Genomic DNA, 23467 nt, shown 5'->3' on the forward strand with positions numbered 1-23467 from the left:
TCCTCAGGCCAGAAAAGGACATCCTTGGAAAGCAGAACTTCCTATTTGGATTTCTTCTTAAATAGATGAGCAAAGGAGAGCTTTTTTTTGTTTGTTTGTTTGTTTCTGCTTTTAAAAAAGAAATAAGACCAGCCAAAAATCTTCCTGTGCATGGGTGTAGAGTAGTCCTGATGCCTTCTCTGGTGCTGCCCTTTTGTCCTCTTTCTCCTCTGCCTTTTATTTATGTTATGCTTGGCCACCTTTTTTGAAGGAGCTGTTGATTAAAGGATGCAAACTGCCTCAGATCCTGCATATCAAGCTGCCTTTTTTTTTCCAAGTTGCTCGGTATGTGAAGAGCATTCATTTTTGCACTGCAGTGCAGCTTTACCCAAATACCTGGTCTTTCCAGCTCATGTTTGTTTGTTTGTTGGTTTTGGGTTTTTTTTTGGTTTTCTTTCTTTCCTTTGCCCTCCCATCCTGCTAAATGGACATCTTGTCAAATCCTGTTTGCACAGACTGATAGCTCCTAGAGGTCTTGGAGAAAAAGCCAGATCCCTGCACATACACCCTAACAAATAGAATGAAAATGTCAAGGTACAAGTGAAATATATCACTGTGCTTTGCTGTCGGATTCTGTCAATATCACCTGGATAAATTGACAGAGGAACACCTGCAGCAAGTTAACCTATTTTTATTAGTTCTTGTTTCACATATTTATATTTGGTTATGAATATAGGGACTGCTGGGAAGAAAGCTTTCAGTTATTTCCTGGCAGGATGAAATGCCCTCTGTTCTTCACACAGAAAGATGACCAGGGCAGTGAAGTTGCTTTTGAATAGCACAGCAATTAATAAAGAAAGAAAAAATAATTTCACAGTTTGTTGTTAAATTAGCAGTTCTTCAGAGTATCTGGAGTTCCTGGCAGAATTAATATGCACTCAGAAGCCTTGGGCAACCTCGGCGCATATCATTTACCCAGCAGCTGTAAGAACAAAATGCAGAGATGAGAGGTCCTCAATTGCAAGGGAAATACTAGGATTATCTAACAATCATTCAGCAGCCTCCTTCACAGAGAATCAGGAAAGAAACATTTGGATTTGGATTACATCTCTCACTCTTTCAAGACAAAAGTAGCAGAAACAGTGGCTGGAAAATGATGTGTTAAGTAACGTGGTGGTGGTGGAGAAATAGGCAGGGAGCAACATACATTTGAGTGAGGAGGAGAAAGTATACAGTAAGAGCACAATAATTTTTCCTTGTGTTAAAGGGGGATATTTTATAGCAGCTTTCTGCAAATTGAATGCATCTACATAAATAATGTAGCAACATTTAATTGCAGCTGTTTATTTTTAGATTTGGCTGGATGACAGGAGAATTTCTGTGCAGAATAATGAACCCTGTGGTTTTTTGCCACTTGCTCAACTTATTAAAAAAACCATTGTGAATGGTATTTGGGCTAAGTGTCAGAGCCTCAGGAGCATCTTTGATGCATCTGAAAAGAAACCGCCAACATCCAGAAGTGCATCCATATGGAATCTCCGCTGGATATCAGGGAGGCGAAGAGATGACAGGGAGAAAAAAATATTTCTGGTCCCAGCTTAAATCAGGAAACTCCCATTTGGTCTTTGGGTGTGTACAATAAATATTGGGCTCTTTACACGTGCCCTCTGCTGGATCAGCTGTTGGTATTTTGAGTTTTTCAGGCTTTCTCCTCAAAAAGGCTAGGGACCTCTTTTTCTTATTCAAATTCTCCTGCAGTCTTTACATTTCAGAGCTGCTGAGAAGGACCACCCTCACCTGCTGGGTATCACAGAATTAGATACCACAACATTTCGCAAGGCCTTGGAAAAAAAAAAAAAAAGGTGGGGAAGAGGAGCTGTGGCGTGGAAACTGTTGGGGGCAGTCATGTATGAGACTTAAAATGATCAGCTTGCGGTCATTTCTTGCAAGGTGGAGGTGTGCCAAACCCAGGGTGCAATGCCCTTATACCCACACCGGCTGCTCCACCTTTCTTCCCTCTTGTCTTCTTCCAGTCTTCCCATGAACAGATCAGATGTGAATTGTTTCTGTACAGATAAAGTGTTGGGTTTTTGTCACTAACCCATCTTAGGAAGACTGTTTATGTTGGTGGCAGTCCAAGGGTGCAGCAAAAATTAGAAAGCTAGTGTTGGGTTTCCAGGGCAAACAGGCTCGTGTAGGCAGGGCTTATTTCTCTGGTTGTAGCTGAAGAGCCAGCTAAGATACATGTGAGCAATGGTATCCCCTTATAACAGTTTGAAAATAAATCTCCATAAAAGAAGCATTGGCAGCTCAAAACCTTGAATAAAAAGCCCATGAGAATGACCAGCATTGCTGCTGCAGAGTGTGCTCCAGGCTAGTACTACGTGGTATGTTGTAGTCCAGTGCGGGGAATGGATTTGGCAAGGAGGGGCTTGTGGTGAGGCTTCATCTAGCAAGAAGGAACGCAATGTTTGCTTTGCTTTACTTTTGCTTCACATCAGAATTTCTGGAGCAACTGTGCGTGTCAAAGAGCTGATTTTTAGGCAAGAAGAAAGCCTGTGAGAAGAGGTGATGGACAGGGGTGCTGGCAGGACATCCCTCTCCCAAGAGGGAGGAATGCTTTTATATAGATGCTTTTGTCTTAGAAAATAATGTTTGTAGTCTAACAAAGAAAATATCATCATGGAATATAACTGCTGGTGATTTGTTTGTTTGTCTGTTTTTTCTTGGGGTTTTGGTGGTTTTCTGTCTGGTCTGGATTTACAGCAGTTCTAGGTAGTTCATAGATGCTAGAATTGGACTGTCCTTGCTAAAAGCCACCCAAATAGTACTGAGATTAGCTCCAAAACCAGGAGGTTTAAAGCACTGAGTTGTGTTGCTTTATTGTGGGTTTCAGCATGTTCGTTCATATACAGCAAGTTTTCCTCCAGAAATCGAAAAGATCTTAGCAAAATAAGAAATTCTCTTGTTGCAGGGCTGCAGGATTTGATCTCAAAGAAATGCTCTAAATATTGTAAGGCTAACATGGGAAGAGTCACCAGTGTCCCAGGTTGCCCTTCACTGAGCTCATTCCTAAAGAGGAGCTGTTATATTTTTCAGAGTACTTGTCCTATCCACCTTGCACAAACCCTTTGATTTGTTGCCTCCTAAGCAAAGCCTGAAGCATCTTGTAGTGTTGTGTATCAGGGCAGAACTTGCTCCATGAGACCTACATCTGTAACTCCAGTTGCGTTTCCTTCTGCATGCCTCTGTATTGCCTATATCTTAAAATTGGGGAGGCGGGGAGAGAAAACAAACAAACAAAACACCACCACCCCCGTCCCCCCCAACCCCGTACACTACACCACACAAAACCCACCACTTTCCAGGAGTCACTTTTGTGTGTGTAAACCCATTTAGGCAACTCTGGATAAATCCTTCCCTTTTTTTTTGTTGTCAGAAGGACTGTAAAAGATCCATTGCCCTCCAATGGAATTTGAATAGACGTGTCTGGAGTGACATATGTTCAGCTATAAATTACAGAGGAACAATTTTAAAATAAATTGTCTGCAGCCAGTCCTAGCAAATTTACCTCCTGAGACAGATGATCATAAAGCTTGAAGCAAACAAGCCCTTAAACATTTGAGGCAGGGTTTGAAAGGATCCTGGTGTGTAGGTGTTAGCATCTGCGGAGGCGGGTGTACTGCTGCTTATTTTGGACCAAATGAAGTCAGTGGAAGAAATGCTGGGTTTATACCACCTAGAAATCTTGTCTATGCCAATGAAGAGCCAACCAGAAGGAAATACCCTAAACGTTTTTACTTCTCTTTACTGGCTGTGTACATACAGTCTATTAGTTCAGGTTAAAACCGTACAATGTTGGTAGAGTAAACACACGTGACATAAATCATCAAAATAAATCCTCCCAAATGTCATATTTCTTAACCACAATGGGTTTCAATTGTCCAAACCACAGCATAATTAGAGAATCTTTCTTTCTTTGCTGGCTGGGCTCCAAATCCCCATGGCAGACTGAATCAGAAGACTAAAACCCTTTTATTGTAGTATTGTGCCAGCAAACACATGGCTTTGAAGAACCCTATTTCCCAGATTTTACTGCCTGATCTTTGTGTTACTGTCTGTAATATGTGGACTCGCATAAGGGGGTTTCAGCCGCATCTTTTTTGGATTTGATCCTGTCCCCCCCATCGCCATGAGGGATGCTGCTTGTTATTGCTATTCAGTCAATGCTGCTGTTGAACTCAAGGGAGTTCTCTGCCTTGTCCGTCAATCCTCCCCTTGCCTGGTGCACAAGGCAGCTTGAATGTTTAAGTTACCATTCACATAACACAGGACAAGCTGGGGTGCACGTGTTGGTGTACAGAAACCCCCAAAACACACTCCTGTGCCTCTTGGATTACACACAGAGCTAGCCATCTTGAGTTATGTTTACAAGCGTGCGGAAACAATGTCTTGCTGTATCTTAGATTGTATTTTTCCCTTAGGTGCAGCATTGTAAATCATCACTTCTGTTTAAAGGAGCAAAATTATTTCAGTTTGTCTCTATTAAAAAAAAAAAGGTAGTAATTTAAACATAATTTAAGTGTATCTTTGTCCCATACCTTGGAGAACAAAGAAAAGATATACAGATATGTTTTTATAGATACAAAGATTTACGGAGAGAGATATTTTATAGCTCTAATAGGCAGAGAGACTTTAGCAACAGGACATGGAGTGCCTGTTTTTGTCATAAGCCAAGCAATCAGGGCTCAGCGAGACCAACTGTGTAACCAGAGAGCAGGAAGGACCACAGGTGCCACCTGGGCTGGTCACAGAAATTCTGCTTTTGCTAGTAAATTGCACTTCAGCCCAAAGAGTGTTTTCTCTAGGAACATACCAGTTTCTCCAGTTTTTGTTTTGTTTTGGTTTTTTTGGATGGGAAAGTTTGGGGAAAAATAAAACCAAAACCAAACAAAAAACACAACAACAAAAAAGCCCAACCAAAAAAAAAAACCTCACACCAAAGCACACCCAGCCTAGCCCTGCAGCTGGTGGGAGCATGCTTGCACGGTGCTGAGTGCTTCTGAAAAATCTTTTACTTCTCCAAAGAGCATTTATTTTCTATAGCTTGCTTGCTCCAAAATCAAACCCAAATAATAGCTCTGGTTTGCATATATGCCAGGATAAATTTCTTTTCGTGCTCCTCCATCACGCTGCTGAGAGTTCAGGCTTGACTCAGGTTTTGCCTCACTGATCGCTTCAAAATCTTCTTTAGAGCAAAGTCGGGATGTGCAGAAATATAGCCCATTAAGATCTTAATGTAATCACGAGCGTTTTCAAATGCATTGTGTTCAGGGTATTTTTATGGCTTGCAAACATAGATGACTTGGGAATTTGATTAATTTTTCAGAGCAATGTCATGTGATGAAGTTATATACTATTTAGAAGAAACACATTAATGCCATTAATGGCAGTTAATTCTTGTTTTTCCAGCAACTACAGTCATGTCATAAATTTCTGTGTGACAATTTAGTGAGTCACATGGTAGAAAAAGTGGTATTTCAAGGGGGGGAACTGAAAGTCCTTATTTATGTATATCCTAGCTTTCAAGGTTGTGTTGGTATTCAAAGCCAGAGCTGTTGTCAATGCAGAGGTCCTGAGTTAGTGTGGGATTGGACAGAACAACATCAAGAGACACATTGTTTTCTTAGAACAAAAAAAAAAAGCTTAAAAGAGTCTTCCCCACGTGAGAGGCGTTAATCAACTTATTCCAAGGTAAGGTCCAAGTGTCTTGTTTTTCAAGATGCAAAGCCCCTAGATGACACACTCATTCAGCACACTCCAGGAACCCCTTGACAAGGACCTTTAGCAGTTTTTGAGCTGCAGCATGGGTGCTGGAGTTGCTGAAGGATGCTGACAGGTCTGCAGGACTCGGGCAAACCAGCAGCTTCAAATTACAGCGTTTTATTAGTGTGTATTTATTTAATTCCTTTCAAATCCCCAAGTCATGCTGCAGGAAGCAACACAGCACTATTGCGGATAGAGAGGCCAAGCTTAAAGGAGAGATAATCGGGGCATTTTACTCATTTTTCTATAGCTTTATAGCTTTGACAGCAATTTCAGCGTTGGCCTACAGTTCAAGGAGAGCTGTTAAGGCAGGCAGGATTAGCTCCTGGGAGCCTGCTTGTGAATTCTAGAGGAGGATGCTTGAAGGTGGGTTGGTACAGTTCCTGAAAGACCTTTTAGAAGAACACAGAGATCATCTGTTTATATTGATTGGGAGACATGAAGACAGTCCACTGTGGTTTTTATTTTGTAAGTACAAGTGCGTGTCAGGACCACAAGCCGAGGCTTGGAGCTGCTCAGCAGTTTAATTGATTCCACGTTGTAAAGCCCATACCTCGCTAAGCCCTTCCTCTTTAGGGTTTGGACACATCTAAGAGGCAGCAGCCCTGCTCTTGTCAGTGCAAACACTTCAAGGCATGGCCGCTCCAGAGGCTAGAACAGGGCTTGGTTTATTTGTAGCTCGTTTTTCCTTAAATCCTTCAACTCTCAAGGTGTATTCCCTGGGCTGGAGCAATGCGCTAATGAAGACAGAGTTGATGAGCTGCAGAACCGCTCTCCTTTCTGCTGAACACACACACAGAGCACATCCTGCTCGTGTTGCAGCCAAGAGCCGGCTCAGTGCAGGGTATGGCACTCAGGTCTATCCTTGGGGCCAAGTTTTATACTGTGGCTGCTCCTAAAAGCCATGATAATTTGAGTTGTGTGTCCCTGCCTGAAGAAGTTTGCAGTCCAACATGGCAAGTGGGACTAAAGAGTGGGGAGGAGGGTTTGCAGTTTGGGGAGAAGATCTCAGCTTCAAACGGATAACCTATGTTCTATCTAGACTAGGCATCCTTATCCTCATTTATTTTTGTTTGATTTCATTCATTAGCTTTATTTATGGATTAGCGGCATTGCCTTATGCATTATACTTGTGGCTTTTGATTACTGGGAAGACTAATTTGGTGCCCTGCAAGGAACACAGCATAATTCCTGTTTGAGGTTTATTTTCTGGCATATATGAAAGGTCATTTTGCTGATCCTAAGCACTTAAGTACTGTGAGCTTATTCTCCCAGCATTACAGGAGTGCAAAGGGAGTAGCAGGTTGAACCTTTCTCATCTCCCTGGGATTTCAAGGCTTAGAGAGCTGTGTTTCTTCACTTTACCCTCTCCAGGGACAAAACCAGAATTCCCACTAACATTAATTGGGTGGTTTTACTGAGGTGGCCGTGGATACAAAGAGCCTCAGAAGCGGTCCTTGCTTCCAGCACTTGTCCCCTGGGTCAGTGAGGAGCCCTACATGTTGGACACAGCCTTCAGCTGAAACTCAGTGATGGTTCTAGGGATGCAGCTGCGAATCATTTGATGTTAAGGCTTCCAGAAAATAATCTGTCAAGTAGTCCCAGCTGTTTGACATTATTGGCGTGTTCTGGCTGCTTTTCCCCCCCACCCCTCACTGATACTTGATGTCTCTAGTACTGATACAGCACATAAAAGTTCAGCATGTCATTTGAAGAGGCTAGTTTTCATTGTCAGGGGCTCAGTGATTCCTTCTCCATCCAGCCATGTTTGAAGATTCCGTTTCGAGCACAGTGTGGCTTTTGCAAGCTCCTATCTTGTTTCTGATCCGATCACCACTGGTTTGAGGGATCAGCTCACGCCATTGCTGTCCTGAGAGGCTCTGGCTGCCATCCTTCATTGCAGCCATCTCTGAAGCAAGAGGCCGTACTGCCGTTAATGCTCTGTGCCTGCAACATTTTGTGTACTACTACAAATAAAAAGAGTGAAGTTAATTTGCTAATAACGGATGCGCTACTAACAGAAACACATTCCACTTGTACCTGACACCAGCAGGTTGTTTATGGCATACTTGCTGTGTCTAAAAATACTCTTTTTTCTAGCAACCAATTTCATTTAAAGACTGTTTTCACACACCAGTGGCTGTTAATCAGTTATGGAGTTATCAGTTCTAATATCAGGAAGAAAGAAGAAGGTCTCATCAACAGCTTAAAACTTTATTTCATTTCTTTTCAGCTGGCTTGCAGCAGATTATGGGGAGTCTTAGGCTCATATTATTTCTCCTCTTTTTGCCACCCCCGTGAAAAGAGAGATAGTAGCATTAATTGCATGACTGTACTGTGCCAACTCTATGTATCCTTTCAAGAATTGTTGAATTAAAAATACTGAAATAAAAATATAAGAAGACTGAAATAAGATTTAATTAGAAATTAAATCCCAGACACCCATGTAATTTTAAATAAAGTCATGTATACTTCATAAGGAGATTTTTAAGGTTAGTTGTCAGAAAAGAAATGGTAAGATAGAGACCAAAATCCAGGGTATGCACTAGTAAGGCATGGGATGTTCGTGGCTGGTTCTACTCTGAATCCAACTTGCAAAATATCGGTGGTATTGCCACCAAAGGCAGAAAAATCTCATGGCTTTTGCCTTTGGCTGTTGAGCTCAGCCGAGACTCTGCCCATCCGCCTGCTGTGATACCTGGAGACGTCAGATGTTCCTGAGTCAGTTTTCATCTAACAGCACCCATTTCATTGCAGCATCCCTGTTTGTCAGAGGATTGCACGCCACCACTTGCTGTGGTGATTTGTGCATGTATTTTTTATTTTCTGTCCTCTCTTATTTTGCATAGCTCATCTCATGTCCCTCAATTATTCCTTTCTAACCAACACAGGAGTATTTAGATATGATAGCACACTGCTCTGCTGGCTTTTGTTATGAGACTTCGTGTTGAAGTCTTCAGTGTAATTTAATGCTCTTGAATGTTCCTCCTTATACTGTTTGGCCTGACCCATGGGAGCCTTCAGATTATACAAAAATTGGTCACATCCCTCATTAAAACATGGGTTACTGGCATCGTGCAGCTGTTGGCTCTGTACTTATTCATGAAATCAAAACATTCCATTTGGGCTGAGCTACGTATCATACTGTCATGAACAAACTGCACCTCATTGAAAATCCGTCAAGGAAAACTGACGACTTTTGCTTTTTTCTGCTTTGCACTAAATATAAGCTCAATAAACTCTTGTGCCATAATGATTTTCTGTCTGTCTTGATGGGGCATAATGAGATAAATTCAAGTTCTTTTTTGAAGGCTAATTACATTGAGTACACACTCGACATAGGCTGCCCTTGTTATACATTGCACATTTTTGTGCTTTCATTTCCCGATCTTTATGGGTAGTGTGCACAAGCGAGTTCGATTTGGCTTGTGGCAAGTCCATGAACCACTGAGAATAAATTCTGCCCAAGGTGTGTTCACTAGTCCCAGCATATGGACACAAAGCAGATGGACTGTGTCCTGCAGAGCTCACAGCCTTATATATGGAGCACCAGTTGGATGGTGGGCAATGTGGGAAATTGGGTTTTTAAAACCTGTATATCTCTCTAGTCCTACTAGTTATTCTCTGTTGGTCTTGTGGGAAGGAAAGAGAGCCTGGGGGCAGGTGCAGGAGGGTGCTCGGGTTGGGGAGGTCAGCAGAGATGCTGGGGATGGAGCATCCTCTAGAGCAGAATGGAGAGGCAGCAGATGGGTGATGGAAACCCCACAGCACGTGGTGGGCTGGGGACCTGCTTCAGGGCTGTGTGGTGCTCACTGTGAGAGCTTTGTGGTTCAGTCGAGACCAGAGGTTGGGACAGGATGAGGTCTGCTGGGTGCCCTTGGGTCGCACCCTTTTGATACACCAGTGGTCGTCATCAGCAAAGACGTACTGGTTGGTTTGAGGACTTAGACATTGATGTGCAAGTGTCTCACCTTTGATGAAGAAGCTAGTGATGTAAAAATGAACATGTAAAAGGAGTTTCTTTGGCAGTGCAGGAAGCAGAGCCAGTTTTAGAGCCAGTCGTCCTCGTTGGTTCTTCAGAGGAAAAGGAATCAATAAAATTCTACACTTTACTGATAGTGAAAATTATTTCTATTGTTTCATCTTCATCCCATCTTCTGGCCAAATTTTAGTATGTGACCTTCATGCTGTGATTGTCTGGGACGTTCCTGCTGGGATAGTATTAATGCTTTTGCTGCGAGCTCATTTTCTGTGCAATCCGATTACAACTGGGGAACTCTGAATGCAGATGGAAAGGCTCTGGGATTTCCAGGTAGCTTTTGTACTGGTAGCAGACCTGTGCAGTGTTGATATCATACTGGGCAGAAAAAAACTGGTAGCCCTTTGGACCTGTTTTAGCATGTCTACATGTCTCTGCTTTTAGAGATGAGCAGCAAATAGGGTTCTCAACAGGTTTTATCTCTGCTTTGATTTTCTTCCTTTTGCTAGCAGCAGGTTTATAATTCTGCGGATAAGGCTATGACTGCAGGGCCAGTGGCTTTTTTCTACAGCCAAGGTGGGTACATGCAGACCTGTGGCTGAGTGTGTGCATGTGGGTGAAATGCAAAGCACTTTGCTTAAGCGAAAGAACACTTCTTCCAGGATATTTACTTCAAAATATTAAAAAAAATAATAATCTCGTGCTATCCTTAGCCAATGTATTTGTGAGAACACAAATAGCTCTCATGTAAAGTCTTTGTGCCTCGTCATGCATACATATGTGAGCTGGAAGGACTATCTTGTATGGTGAGCATGCCTGGGTCCAGCTATACCCAGAGCAATCTGGCTTACGTGGACCACTTTAAAATTCATCACAGGTTTTCAGGGGGAGAAAACCCTAGGGAAGTAGCCTTATCACAGCATCTTAAAGCTGTCGATCTCAAGATTCCCTCCACCGCCACGTTGCTATTTGTTTGCCAAAACATTGGTTTCTGGGTATAGAACATCTTAAACAAAAAGCATGAGATGTATTTTACCTGTTTTTCTAAGACTGCACCAAAAAAATACCCCAAACATAATCACGTTATCTAAAGCAGAGCCCAAAAGATGTTACCTCTAACATATTCAACAAGGAAGATTAATACCCAGCGAAGGCAGATGCTAGGGGAAGAAAAATAATAAACAGCTGCTCATTCTTTTTTCATGCAAATATTCAAGCATGCAGTGTCTGTTGGCGGGTTAGACCGTTTTAAAATATTCAAACCAAATAGCTCATGAGCATTTGTCTGATTTCTAGCTGAAGAAATGATTTTGGTTTTGGTTCTGGTTTTTTTTTTGTTTTGTTTTTAAAGAAAATGTGAACAGACTAATTCTACGATGGGAGAGCTTAGCCTGTGGTTCTTCTTTTCACAGTATGCAGACCTGGGTTCTTCAAAGCTTCACCCCACAGTCCATCCTGCAGCAAATGTCCCCCTCACAGCTACACACTTGATGAAGCATCCACATCTTGCCTGTGTGAAGAGCACTATTTTAGGAAGGAATCAGACCCACCTACAATGGCCTGTACAAGTAAGCATGTGCTTATAGGGTTGTTTTTAATCCTTTCAAGCTGCTCCTGTACTGTGACTAGACATTATGATCCTAATGAATGTGCTTTTACAGTCTCTGGGCTGGGGTCTGAACTAGTCTTGACACATTTGTAATGTCACTGCTTTTGTCCCCCAGCCACATGAGAACAGAATTTTCGAAGCCTTTTGCTTTTGAGAGCTGATGTTAAACCTAGGAAGCATTTTTGTAATGAACAGATGCTCCATCTCTCACCGTCCACTCATGGATGGACTCAGCACAGTGTTCAGACATCCATGTCCCTGCGTGCATGGGCACCAGTGTGGGGCATGAAGAGGACATGATGGGCAGCGGTAGGCACGGGTAGAGTCTACGTGGTCCTGCTTAGCATCATAGAAGCATAGAATAGTTTGGATTGGAAGGGACCTTCCAAGCTCATCCAGTCCAACCCCCTGCCATGAGCGGGGACGTCCTCACCCAGATCAGGTTGCTCAGAGCCCTGTCCAGCCTGGCCTGGGATGTCTTCAGGGATGGGACATCCACCACCTCTCTGGGCAACCTGGGCCAGTATCTCACCACCCTCAGGGTCAAAAATCTCTTCCTCATGTCTGGCCTGAATCTCCCTTCCTTGAGTTTAAAACCATCACCCCTTGTCCTATCGCAACAGGCCCTGCTAAAAAGTCTGTCCCCATCTTTTTTATCAGCCCCTTTTAGGTATAGAAAGGCCGCAATAAGGTCTCCCTGGAGCCTTCTCCTCTCCAGGCTGAACAACCCCAACTCTCTCAGCTCGTTTTCAGTAGACAAGCAGGAAGAGAGCCCTACCTTTCCAAGCTGCCTGGAGGTGGTTGCTCTTCAGGACAGCCTCAAAACTTTGCAATGTTCTGCAAGGTTCTCCAAACCTGTGGTGAAAATACAAAGCTTACCCTCTGGTGTAGGGGGAGGGTAGTATAACAGGCAAATTGGGGTATAGGGAGTCAAAGGTGAAGTTTGTGGAATCAGAATTCTTAATTTTGCCCTTTTTCTGCCATCTATGAGCTATCCTGTCCACTATACCTTGAAGGTTTCTTGTTCAGTTTATGTTTCAGATACTTAGGGCCTCAATTTGCATGTCCCCTGCTAGTCCCACTAAGTGTAGCACTCATGGGCTTTTGCTGGGCCAGGCCTGTTGTGCTCTGACTGTGATTTTGCCATGTAAAAGTGGTTAAAAAGAACTGAAGAGGAGCTGAACTACTGGGGCAGGAGGAGGGAGAGCTTTCAGGGAACTTCACCGATGGAGGAAAAAGTAGGTTTATGAGCCCGTGCATGGTCATAGCCCCTGGGCAGTGGTGCAGAGGTGACTTCCATCCTGTTCCCTTGCACTGTGCAGGCATGGTAGTGGCTTTTTGTGCCTTCATCCCAGTGAATACAGATGTCCTTCCTACCTTCCCAGGTTTTCACTTCCAAAAGAGAAAGAAAAAGCCTGTTCCTGGGGGGGAGATGCTCCCACAAAGGAAACTGCCCTCAGCAAGTCTCTGCTTACCTGCAGAAGGCACTTGGAGCAGAATCGGGGCCCTCGAACTCTGTGTTTGCTTTTCACTGACCAAAGGAGCACGTGGCTCTTGGAAGGTGTGCTGCAGCTAAGGAGAAGACAGCCTTAGGCAGTGTGGCAGGAGCTGCTGCTGTAGGATCAAAGTAGTCTGGGGTGGTGAATCATTCAAGTGCTTCTCAGGTTATTGAATAGATACACCTCTGTCTTTCAGAGTGGTAGCCGGGGTGACTTACAGCATGAAAAACTTTGATACTGGGATTTCTTGATGTCCCTTTTGCCCCTTGGCATGACTTAAAAAACGTAGATAAAGATTATGAAGTCCAGTGTAGTATTGGGAAGTGGGAAGGGAGGAGTACTCTGAGCTCTGGACATGCAGATAAAATCAGCTTTTCTGTGCAGGCATAACCACAGCGAGGGGCTGAGAAAGAGTTATGCTAGGCTGCCAGTGTCCACGGTGCCTCCTGCCCACCACTGGTCCCCTCTTGGGCTGGAGGGGTCCCTATCTAGTCTGTCCTGCAGGAAATGAGCAGAGGGAAGGAGCTGCCATCGCTGAGGAGGAGATTTATGCATTCCTGTGACCTGAGCATGGAGCAGGATTTTCAGAGAGGTGTAGGCAAGCTGAGTGACCAGCTCATGTTAATAAGAAATGAAATATGGGTGTCCGACTCCACCAGGTTTCTGGTGCAATTTGAGTCCTATAGGTAAAGACTGTAATTTCTGTTCCTGCAAATACCACAGGGTTCTTTTTTTATATTTGTTTGGTTGTTGTTTTTTTAAAAAAAAAATGTTTGGGGGTTTTAATGTTGGGATGGTTTTGTTTTGAAAGCTTACTACAAGCTTGTTTAAAGTACAGGCAGGGCTCATGAAGCTGTATTAGGATATGGTTTGGGAGGATGCCGAGTGCTTCTGGGGCAGTTGAGAGGTTTAATGCTGACCCAGGCACTGCCCAATATCTGTCATCCACTGCAAACCTCTGCAGTAGTTGTGGATGTTGCAGCATCTCTGCTGACATTCACATTTTCTACCCCAAAAGCGAAGTGGATCATCTGAGCTGTCTCCACGTGCTTCAGTCACCCTTGCTTGCCCTATGCATCCTTTCTTGGGATTTTGTCCTGATCCAGCTATATTTGTGCTGAAGGTCATGAGGAGGGCCTGTTGCTACCCCAGCTCAGCTGCAGGGGCAGGAAATTTTGGCAGGGACAGTAAAGAGTAGATAGCAATGCCAATGCTTTAAACCAGTCCAATTCGACGTGGAAGTGACCATCTCATCATGAACTGAAATACAAGTGAGACAAGCTTGAGTCATGACCGATAGGAAAATACGGCAATTTTTTATGAATGCTTTTATTATTTACTACTGCAGAAGTTAATAATTCATAATGATTCATAGGATTCCCTCAACTTGAAATCTAGTTAATTTTAGAGTATACATCAATGTCTTTTTTCAGCTCTATACCTGTAAAGTTCCCTTGCCAGTTGGTATAGCTATAAAATCACATTTTCCTAATTTAAAGAGAACGCTTCTCAGTCCCAAGCTGCATGAGTCTCCCCACCACTACCAGTATCACTAAGGAGAGCTAACTGCTACATCACTGGCAACTGCTCAGATAAGTCCAGCATGGGGGGAGAAAACCACTTTTTTTTTCCCATTTCCTTAAGCATGTTTTGTAAAATTAATAGTGCTGTGATGCAGTCTGAAATAGTTATTACCCTCATATAAAAACATATTTGGTCCTGATGGATGTTTGAGAATTTTCTTAATATTATTACATACCTTCAAGGAAGTAATTGTGCTTTATTTCTTCTTAGCTAAGTAGTCTTAGCTTCAGTTCCTTGCTCAACATCTGTTTAAAATGAAAACTTGAAGCTGCACCCTTTTTTTCCCCCTCCCATCTTTGACAAGTAACCCTATTGCTGTTCAGAGCATACTGGGGAAATACTTTCTGATAGTAGGACACATGGGACACACTGAAGGTTTTATAGTATTTAGTGTAATATTCTGCTCTAAAAAAGTTTACAGTCAACTTTATTTTGAGTGTGTGTACATACATATATTGGTATATCAAGGGTAATTTCTCTCTCTGGTTATATTTTTAAAATGCATGCATCAGCAAACAACAGGTTTGCTGTCCATTAAGAAAAATACCAATATCACTGTCTTCAGAAAGTATCTGCCTCTGGTCAATAAACTGTGATGCGGAAAGGGTGAATCTTAACTGCCTGCCTTGGGGTGTAAAGTAGCAAATTTTTTTTTAAAAAAAAAAAAAGTCAGTCAACTAATATCTTTGTCCTTCACAAAGAGAGGTTGGACATGAAAACAGACGTTAGCAGATGTAGGGCCCCCCTCTTCAGAAGGTAAAACATGGTTTTGTTCTCTCAGCTGTGATCTGTCGAAGTTTCTACATAAGTGCAGTTTCAGGATTCTTCAAGTAGGTCTTGTTGGATATCTACCGACTACTAAAGATCTTTCTCTGGGCCCCTTTGAGAATGCTAATTATATAGGTTATGAAGTCCCACCAGCTTCAAATCACTTCCACTGAAGCTGACGTTTTGAAGCCTTCAAGAAGAGCAGCTGACTCTTCTGTACAAAGCAAGTAAAAACCTCTGGTGACTTTACAAAAGTAATGATTTATTCCCTGTTAAAGACACATTGTCCAGTAAGTGTTTCTTGTGTCCGAGTTCTTGTTTTTTCCTTAGAGTACTAGTAGCAGTAAGACAACATTCATCCAGTGGAAGAAAAAAAAAAAGGCAATTTAACTGGTAAAAAAAAATATTAAAAAAATCTGAGGGCAAGATCTGTAGCTCCATACAGCTCTGGTAATAAGTTTCATAGTTTCCAGGGCTGAAAATAGTCCTGACTTGGGATGTACTATGGTGTCATTAACCAAATAGTGCTGTGTCCCCACAGCACAGGGTGCAAGCGGCTTGCTCTGCCGTTCATAGGGATCTGAAGTGATAGTAGAACAAAAGAAAGTTGATCTGCTGTTTCCTGAACTAACTCAGCTGTTGTCTTCCCCCTCCACTTCCCCCTGAAGAAAAAAAGTGGTATCAGGATTATTTATTTCCCTCTGGCAGCAAGTTTCTCATTGAATAAGAACGGCTTGAGATGGAATCGTGGCAGTGGTTTATCAGAGTTACCAATTTTATAGACTTAAAAAAGGGAATAGGAAAGGGAAACAGGGGAAAATGCTTCTGGTTTATAAGGTAATTTTGTTTTTGTAACATTGCTGGTTTTAAATCACGAATCGAGTTTAATTATCACAACAAAATGAGAAGATGACAGCCTAAGATAGGCTGTTAAATTCATATGGATTTCTAGTCCTTGAAGGTCCTTGTTGGGCCCTTTTCAAGGAGCTGCTCATGAGTTTTGACAGCTTCATTCAAACACTCCTGTACCTCCCTTGGAGAAATCCCAACCTTTGCTGTATGGCTTCTGGTGATGCTGTGACTAGAAACCATCCCAGCTCACTTGGATAGATTTCCCCTTTCTTCCTTGTTCATTAGCATTCACTGAGTATATGACGCATGGATCTCTTGCATGAGATTCCTGCTTGTCCTTTCACATAATCTGTGGGTTGTATCTGCCAGTTGCCCTTCATCTCCAACACAAGCCTGTTCAAAAGCTTGCAGCACCTTCTGCAAGTAGTGGTCCTGAAGGTGTCTCTAGGTGGGCTTTGGTCATCCAACCATGGCCTCTCCCCAGCAGGACAAAGGAAAACAGAATCATAGAATCGTGGAATAGTTTGGGTTGGAAAGGACCTTTAAAACTCATCTAGTGCAACCCCTTGCCATGAGCAGGGGCATCTTCAACTAGATCAGGTTGCTCAGAGCCCCGTCCAGCCTGGCCTGGGATGTCTCCAGGGATGGGGCAACCACCACCTCTCTGGGCAACCTGGGCCAGTGTCTCACCACCCTCAGGGTCAAAAATCTCTTCCTCATGTCCAGCCTGGATCTTCCCTTCCTTGAATTTAAAACCATCACCCCTTGTCCTATCGCAACAGGCCCTGCTAAAAAGGCTATCCTCATCTTTCTTATCAGTCCCTTTTAAGTATGGAAAGGCCACAGTACAGTCTCCCCGCAGCCTTCTCTTCTCCAGGCTGAACACCCCCAACTCTCTCAGCCTGTCCTCACAGCAGAGCTGTTCCAGCCTCAGATTCTTTTTGTGGCTCCTCTGGCCCCTCTCCAACAGGTCCATGTCTGTCCTGTGCTGAGGACCCCAAAGCTGGACGCAGCACTGCAGGGGGGTCTCACCAGAGCAGAGCAGACCGCATTTTGCAGGAGCTCTGGTAACTCTGCAGCAGCTGTTCCTCCTCAGATTGCCTTGCCAGCCCCACGCTAGCATCCCAAGCGGGGAGGCTTGGCAAAAGGAGCAAGCGTAGTGCAGCTAACCAGCAGTGCTCGAGCTTCACAGGGACCAAGGAGGCTGTTGTTGAGTAGCCGGATACAACCATGTTTCCAGTGGCCTGTGTAGATCACCATCTGCTTTGGGCTGCACTGAGTGTCTCGCTTAGGTGTCATTTGGATGCCCGAGCTCAGGTTTCCCTCTTGCCTCATAGCTCATGGGGATGGGCGGGTGCGTGCAGAGGGAAGATTGGACATCTGAATTGAGTACCTAAGTAGTGCAAATACCCCACTGCGTGTCTTTTTTTAGGACCTCAGGCTAGTAATATAGGGGCAGTGGGATGAGCGGGGAGAATCTTGCCCCTGGTGGGGCCAACAGCAACTTGGGCAGAGCAAAGATTTGAAGCTCCCTTCACCAGGAGAGCAAGCAGAGCAGCAGAGGTGATGCCGCAGGGTAGGATGTGCTTTTCCTGCGGTTTTTGAGCCAGCCCCTTGTCTCGTCCTCCCATGCAGGTGGCTGCAACCCAGCACAGACCCCTTGAGATGCGGTGGGAGCACTCCAAAGAAATCCTCATTTTCCTAGTTCTTTGGGTGCTGCTGTAAATTGTCCCTGTGTGCTTTTTTGGCACGTGAGCAACGGAGCAACTCTTTTCAGCCTAGAGAGTAGTAGAGAGCAGGATGATTGATAATAGTGTTTTTACTATGTGTTTTTCTCACTTTACAAACCAGGACCCCCCTCTGCTCCTCGAAGTGCCATCTCAAATGTTAACGAGACTAGTGTCTTTCTGGAATGGATTCCCCCTGCTGATACTGGTGGAAGGAAAGATGTGTCTTATTATATTGCATGCAAGAAGTGCAACTCACACTCAGGTCTGTGCGAGGCGTGTGGTGGTCATGTCAGGTACCTCCCCCAGCAAACCGGCCTGAAAAACACCTCTGTCATGATGGTGGATCTGCTTGCTCATACAAACTATACCTTTGAAATTGAGGCAGTGAACGGAGTGTCTGACCAGAACCCTGGAGCTCGGCAGTTTGTGTCTGTAAATGTAACCACAAACCAGGCAGGTAAGTGGATCTTCAACCCAGGGAAATGTCTGGGGTGGGAGCCTGAGCCAGTCAGACCTCCCTTTGGAAGGGGTGGAAGTCCCCGGTGTGGAGGGCTGGACTGTGGCCTCTTCGACTATGTGTGGGGGGTGGTTGGGTCTCTCAGGTTATAATTACTGCAGTCTTCAACATGTTTCCTTCCAGCAGGACACACTTTTAGGATTTGTGGCTTTTTACTTTTACACCAAGCTTCTTGGAGATCCCTACACTTCTTTGCATTTCAGTGTATCCACCCACTAAACCAAAAAGAAAACAGTTGCATCTCCTATTGGGAAAGGGAAATTCCTAAGAGTTCATTTCATTTCTAAATGCCGATGGTTAAAACGTCCTAACTTTGCAAAACAGCCTAAGAAAATTGTTTCGAGTGACTTTAGGAAATTTAATCCCTCTTTGCACTGTGATGCTAACGTGACTGAACTCAGGCTGGTGAGGCACAGAATGCGGTCACTGCATTTCCAACAAGGCAGGGCTGAGATGTCACTGCCTACCATGTCCTTCTTGGGTTTGTGCTGTACAGGCAGAGATCATGTAGACTGGTTTGTTCTTTTGTTGGGCACTCAGACCTGCCTGCCCTGCCTTTGCCCAGCAACTGAAAGGAGCTGTTGCCTTGGGGGCAGGCAGCTGGGCACAGGCAGCAGGCACGCTTGGACAAAGGCAGGGATTTGCTGTTGTCACACCTCCTCCCATGCACATCAACACATCAGGCACATCACACAGCTCCTGTAAGCTCTGGAGACTTTCTTCTCCTGTCCCTCATGGTTTAGGATCTCTCCCTTTGCCTACTTGGCTCACTTTCTGCCATTTAATTCAGGGCTCCCTGGTGGCACTTGTCCACTGCAGAGCCCTTCTAGGGATGTGAACAAGTGGTGTTTGGATCGGTGAGGTCTGTGCTGCCAGGTCACCCGAGCCACTCCTTGCCTCCTCCTTACAGACAAGGCTTAGCTAGGAAAGCCCATGCAATGTGCAGCATTAACAGCTGGATGGAGACTGGCAGATCCTGGCGATGGAGCAGAAAAGCTCTCACTGGAGCAGGGCTGCCTTTCATCCCTGTCACCTGGGTATATGTGCACAGGCTTGGCAGCCATCAGCAAGAGTGCAATTGCATCCCACTTCATCACATACCTGTCCTGGTAATTCAACTGAGTCCTTGAAGTGTTGGGTAAGTTGTTTGGATATGTCTCAAGGAGAGGAAATAAAGGCGTGCCGGGGTCGCTGCTGATGGATGTGGCAGGAAATTTTCTGGAGGAACATCAGCGGATTGCGGTATGAGACCTGTTGAAGGCACCTGTGTAGTACAGATCAGTGGGTGTCATGGTCCTAATGCTGTTTACTGTTTTGCCATTGTGAAGGCCGCTGCCAGTAACTCTGTTCTTGGAAGAACTGTATTTTCCTGTTTGTGGGTTTGCATTGGCTTTTCCCTGATACGCGGAATTAAATCCATGTCAACCTCAGTAAATGTAGCTGCACGAGAGAAGATGATACATTGCTGATTGGTGCAGACTGTGAGGAAATGGTCCTGGCTTGTGAGCTGTGTCCCAAACTCCCCATAGCTGCAGCAGGATTTATCCGTGTAGCTGGCTGTGCATCAAGCAAAGAACAACCCTCTTGCACAGTTGTCACCTCTAGCTTTATACTGAAAGGTCTGGTGCAGGAAACGATAGACCTGTGGATTTCATGTGGTGAACATGGCTCATGCTGAGGACAAGTGGGTAAGTTTAGCATCTGGTTCAGTGTGGTGGAATTGCAGTCAAGGGAGATGCTAATAGATCAAGCTGTGAGCATTTAGTTTGCTGTTTGGTGTTGAAATTACATCTGTATGCTCGTGTGTTTGATTCACCAGGAGGTGAACCCAACCTCTGTCCAAGGCAAGGAGTGGTGACTGTATTTTGTTGTCCCTCTGTCTGGTCCCACCACTCGTTCAGGAGGAGAACCAGGCCTGCCTGCTTGAGCTGTGGCATCAAATGTGCTTCCAGTAACATGCTCTTTCAGCACTCCCAGGGTGATCATTTGTTTGTCCATGCCACAAATAAGGCAGCCTTAGAGAGGGGCTTTGCAAATCTGCCAAGCATAGAAGCTGGGTATTTGTTTTCTTTAGGTGCCTCTGAAAAATGCCCTTTGAGGCTAGTAATGGAGGTGTGCAGGTGGAGTGGTGCATGCCTCGCCATGTCCAACGATGCTGGACATCTCTGAAAAAGCCTCTTCTTCAACTATCCTCTCTTAAATAAGAACAGGTAGGGCACGTGAGGCTTCAGAGGGTCTCAGCCCACTCATCTCCCCCTGAAACCAGCACAAAGAGATGCAGCCGTGGTACCTCATCCTTTCCCTCGTACAGGTTTTCTACTAGTATGATTATATTTTCATGAAGGCTGGTGTAATGAGGTGGGGTCACTAAGGGCAGGAGAAATCCTGCTACAAGAACTGCTGGCTGCAGAAAATGGAAAAATTGTGTGCTGTGGGATAGATCTGGCTGCTGGAGTCCTGCTGGCAGGTATTCGCTAACCCAGCACCTCAGAGAAATGCCAGGCTCTGTTTTGTTGGTTTGGCTTTTGTCTGTCCCAAAAAGACGGTGAGAATTTCAAGACTGCAGAGAATGCTGGCCACGCTGCTGCTTCTGTTCATGGCAGCTTTTGGCAGCAGAAGCTGCCTCTGCTTTGGGCTCTTGAAGGAATTGCTTCCTGAAAAAAAAACCACAACTGTTTTTCTCCAAAATAACTTGTCCCCCTTCCTCTCTCCCCAGTTTCAAATAATGAGAAAAGGAATTGGCACCGGCAATTGGTCTGCTGTTTTCAGACTGATGTAATTTTTCTCTGAACCTTTGAAATCAAGTTTGGAAATACAGCAAGGAAACAGTTTTGTGCACAAGAAGAGGCAGATCAGCTCATCTCAGCTGGTGACCCCAGCATGCTGCTGCTTCCCCAGTCCCTGAGGACCTGATGGTACTTGGGATGGAACCGATCCATGCAGAATGCAGTGGCCTTAGACTCCAGATACAGGACTAGTTCCCCTATCGCATCCTCGGAGCCTCTTGCAATCTGCAAGCCTCTGGAATTTTGCTCACCCTATCTAGCAAAGGGTGAGCAATGCCGCCAGCCAGGGAAGGTGGAACGTGCTCTGGCCTCCATTGTGACTACCCTGGAGCTGCTGCAGGCAAGCAGGGGACCTTATTCCCTTTGTAGGCATGTGGGTTGGCCAGAGCATGGTTCTCCCCCATGGGACAGCTGTAAAATATGAACCCAAGGGACTTCCTAGCTCAGGTGGCAGAGAGCCATCAGGAATGCACTCTCACAGTGCATTGAAATAGTGCCTTGTGCACATGGGCTGGAGACCAGTGAATAATTCATGACTGGCAATGATATGATTGAGTTAGCCATCCTTTTCTTGTTTTTGTATTTTTGTTTTTGACACTGCCACCTAATGCCCCTTTTTAGACCACTGCCAGAGAGCACTCTGTGTATACCCCTAATATTGAAATTTGCTTTTCAAGTGACAACAGCACGACCTTTTTTTTTCTCAGTGATTTCACCAAGCTGGATGATTAAGTAATGCTGTCACTCCAGACAGAGATGTGCATCTCCCTGGAGGTCTTTCATCTTATCTGCCCTGTATACAGAAAGCACATACCATGATGTCTTGGTCAGAGACATGTGTCTCGTAACAGGCCTGTAGGAAGCAAGTGGTTGTGATTCATGATTGCCTGCTCGCCCGTTGTACTGTCGTAGGAGGACACCGGGAAGACACACTGTTTCTAGGCTTAAAACCTGTGAATAGTGTTCACTTTAAACTAGCCTAAACAGCTGAGTGATTTTCTTTGCTTTTCATTTCCAGCATCTCCCATGCTGGGCATGGCTTCAGGCACGGTGCTGGTGGGATGTGGGGGTTGAGACCAGGCCGGTTCTCCTGCTGGCATCCCAAACGCCATGGCCTCCCTTTAAAAGACCTTCTCTGCATGTGTTTTCAGATAAGCCCTCTGCTTGTTTTCTGTTTGAAAAGTCAGAAGCCAACATTGAATCCCCTTCTGTGACCCGTAGGATATTTTCTTTCAGCCTTTTTGGGGGAGACAGATAAGAAAGATCTGGACATGCTAACAAAGGAGACATTAATGTGTCTAATGCCTCAAGGAGTCTGAATGCGCCAGGCCAAATCAGAGATACAAATCGTACCTTGTGGTGCACCGATGCTATTTAAGCAAAAGTGTTGAAAGACAAGCCCTGGTAACCTGGACTGCTGCCTGGGAGGCAGGGTCAGGTTCTTACTTGACCAAACAACCACCAGATGCTTGGAGCAGCTGGAAAACCCATGGAGCAGGGAGGTGTGCTGAGAGCCGTGATCCTTGCTCCCATTGTGCAGGTTGTGATGTTGTGGTGGCAGGGAGCAGGGGAGAAAATGTTTTCCTTCGCACTCAGGATATACCAGTCTTTGAAAAGCAGCCAAGGGTGGTTTGGAAAAGGAGACGTGCAATGTAGAGCTTGTTGCAATCGTAGGTCAGCGGCTGCATGCTCTTGAACCCGATAGACTGCAGCACTGTCCATCCTGTGAAGGATACATAGAATCATAGAATCATTCTGGTTGGAAGAGACCCTTAGGATCATCGAATCCAACCATAACCTAACTCTGGCACTACCCCATGTCCCGAAGAACCTCATCTCCACATCTGTTCAACCTCTCCAGGGATGGTGACTCCACCACTGCCCTGGACAGCCTGTTCCACTGCTTCACAGCCCTTTCCTGGAAGAAGTTTTTCCTCATATCCAGTCTGAACCTTCCCTGGCACAACTTGAGGCCATTTCATCTCATCCTAAACATTAGAAAATTAGCAGAGAAGAAGGCTATGCTGGGAAGCAGTTTCCAAGGTCACTTGTGGGAATGGTCCAGTTCAAGTCCTGCCAGGTTCGGGGTCTGGTTCTTGCAGCTTACAAGTCTCACAGTCTTATTTGCTTTGGCTTAGGAAGGAAGGCAGCTTGCTTGGTTTTTTTAGGAATAGTAATAAAAAATTTCCAAGAGGATGCTTCAGTAGATGTAGCGTGTTGCATGCACCTCGCATGAGAAGCAAGGCTGGTTTTGCAGCTCTACTTTCCAACAAGAACTGCCTACCTAGGGCCTGCGAAAGCTTAAACAGATGCTTATTTTTGGAAAACCCCCTTTCTG

The 23467-nt window shown here is 44.7% G+C and overlaps 1 protein-coding gene across 3 annotated transcripts in view; it reads left to right on the forward strand.

Annotated features, from left to right (window-relative positions):
• EPHA5 (EPH receptor A5) overlaps positions 1 to 23467 on the forward strand; it is a 197785-nt gene that overhangs the window by 94822 nt on the left and 79496 nt on the right. For 2 of the 3 annotated variants that reach the window (XM_065634839.1, XM_065634841.1), the window contains 2 exons: positions 11197 to 11352; positions 17948 to 18283. In XM_065634839.1, the coding sequence (XP_065490911.1) occupies positions 11197 to 11352; positions 17948 to 18283 (492 nt within the window). The remainder of the gene's footprint in view (positions 1 to 11196; positions 11353 to 17947; positions 18284 to 23467) is intronic. The other variant, XM_065634840.1, reaches the window with a different exon arrangement.

Source organism: Caloenas nicobarica, chromosome 4 (assembly GCF_036013445.1).
Source record: "Caloenas nicobarica isolate bCalNic1 chromosome 4, bCalNic1.hap1, whole genome shotgun sequence".
Classification (NCBI taxonomy): domain Eukaryota; kingdom Metazoa; phylum Chordata; class Aves; order Columbiformes; family Columbidae; genus Caloenas; species Caloenas nicobarica.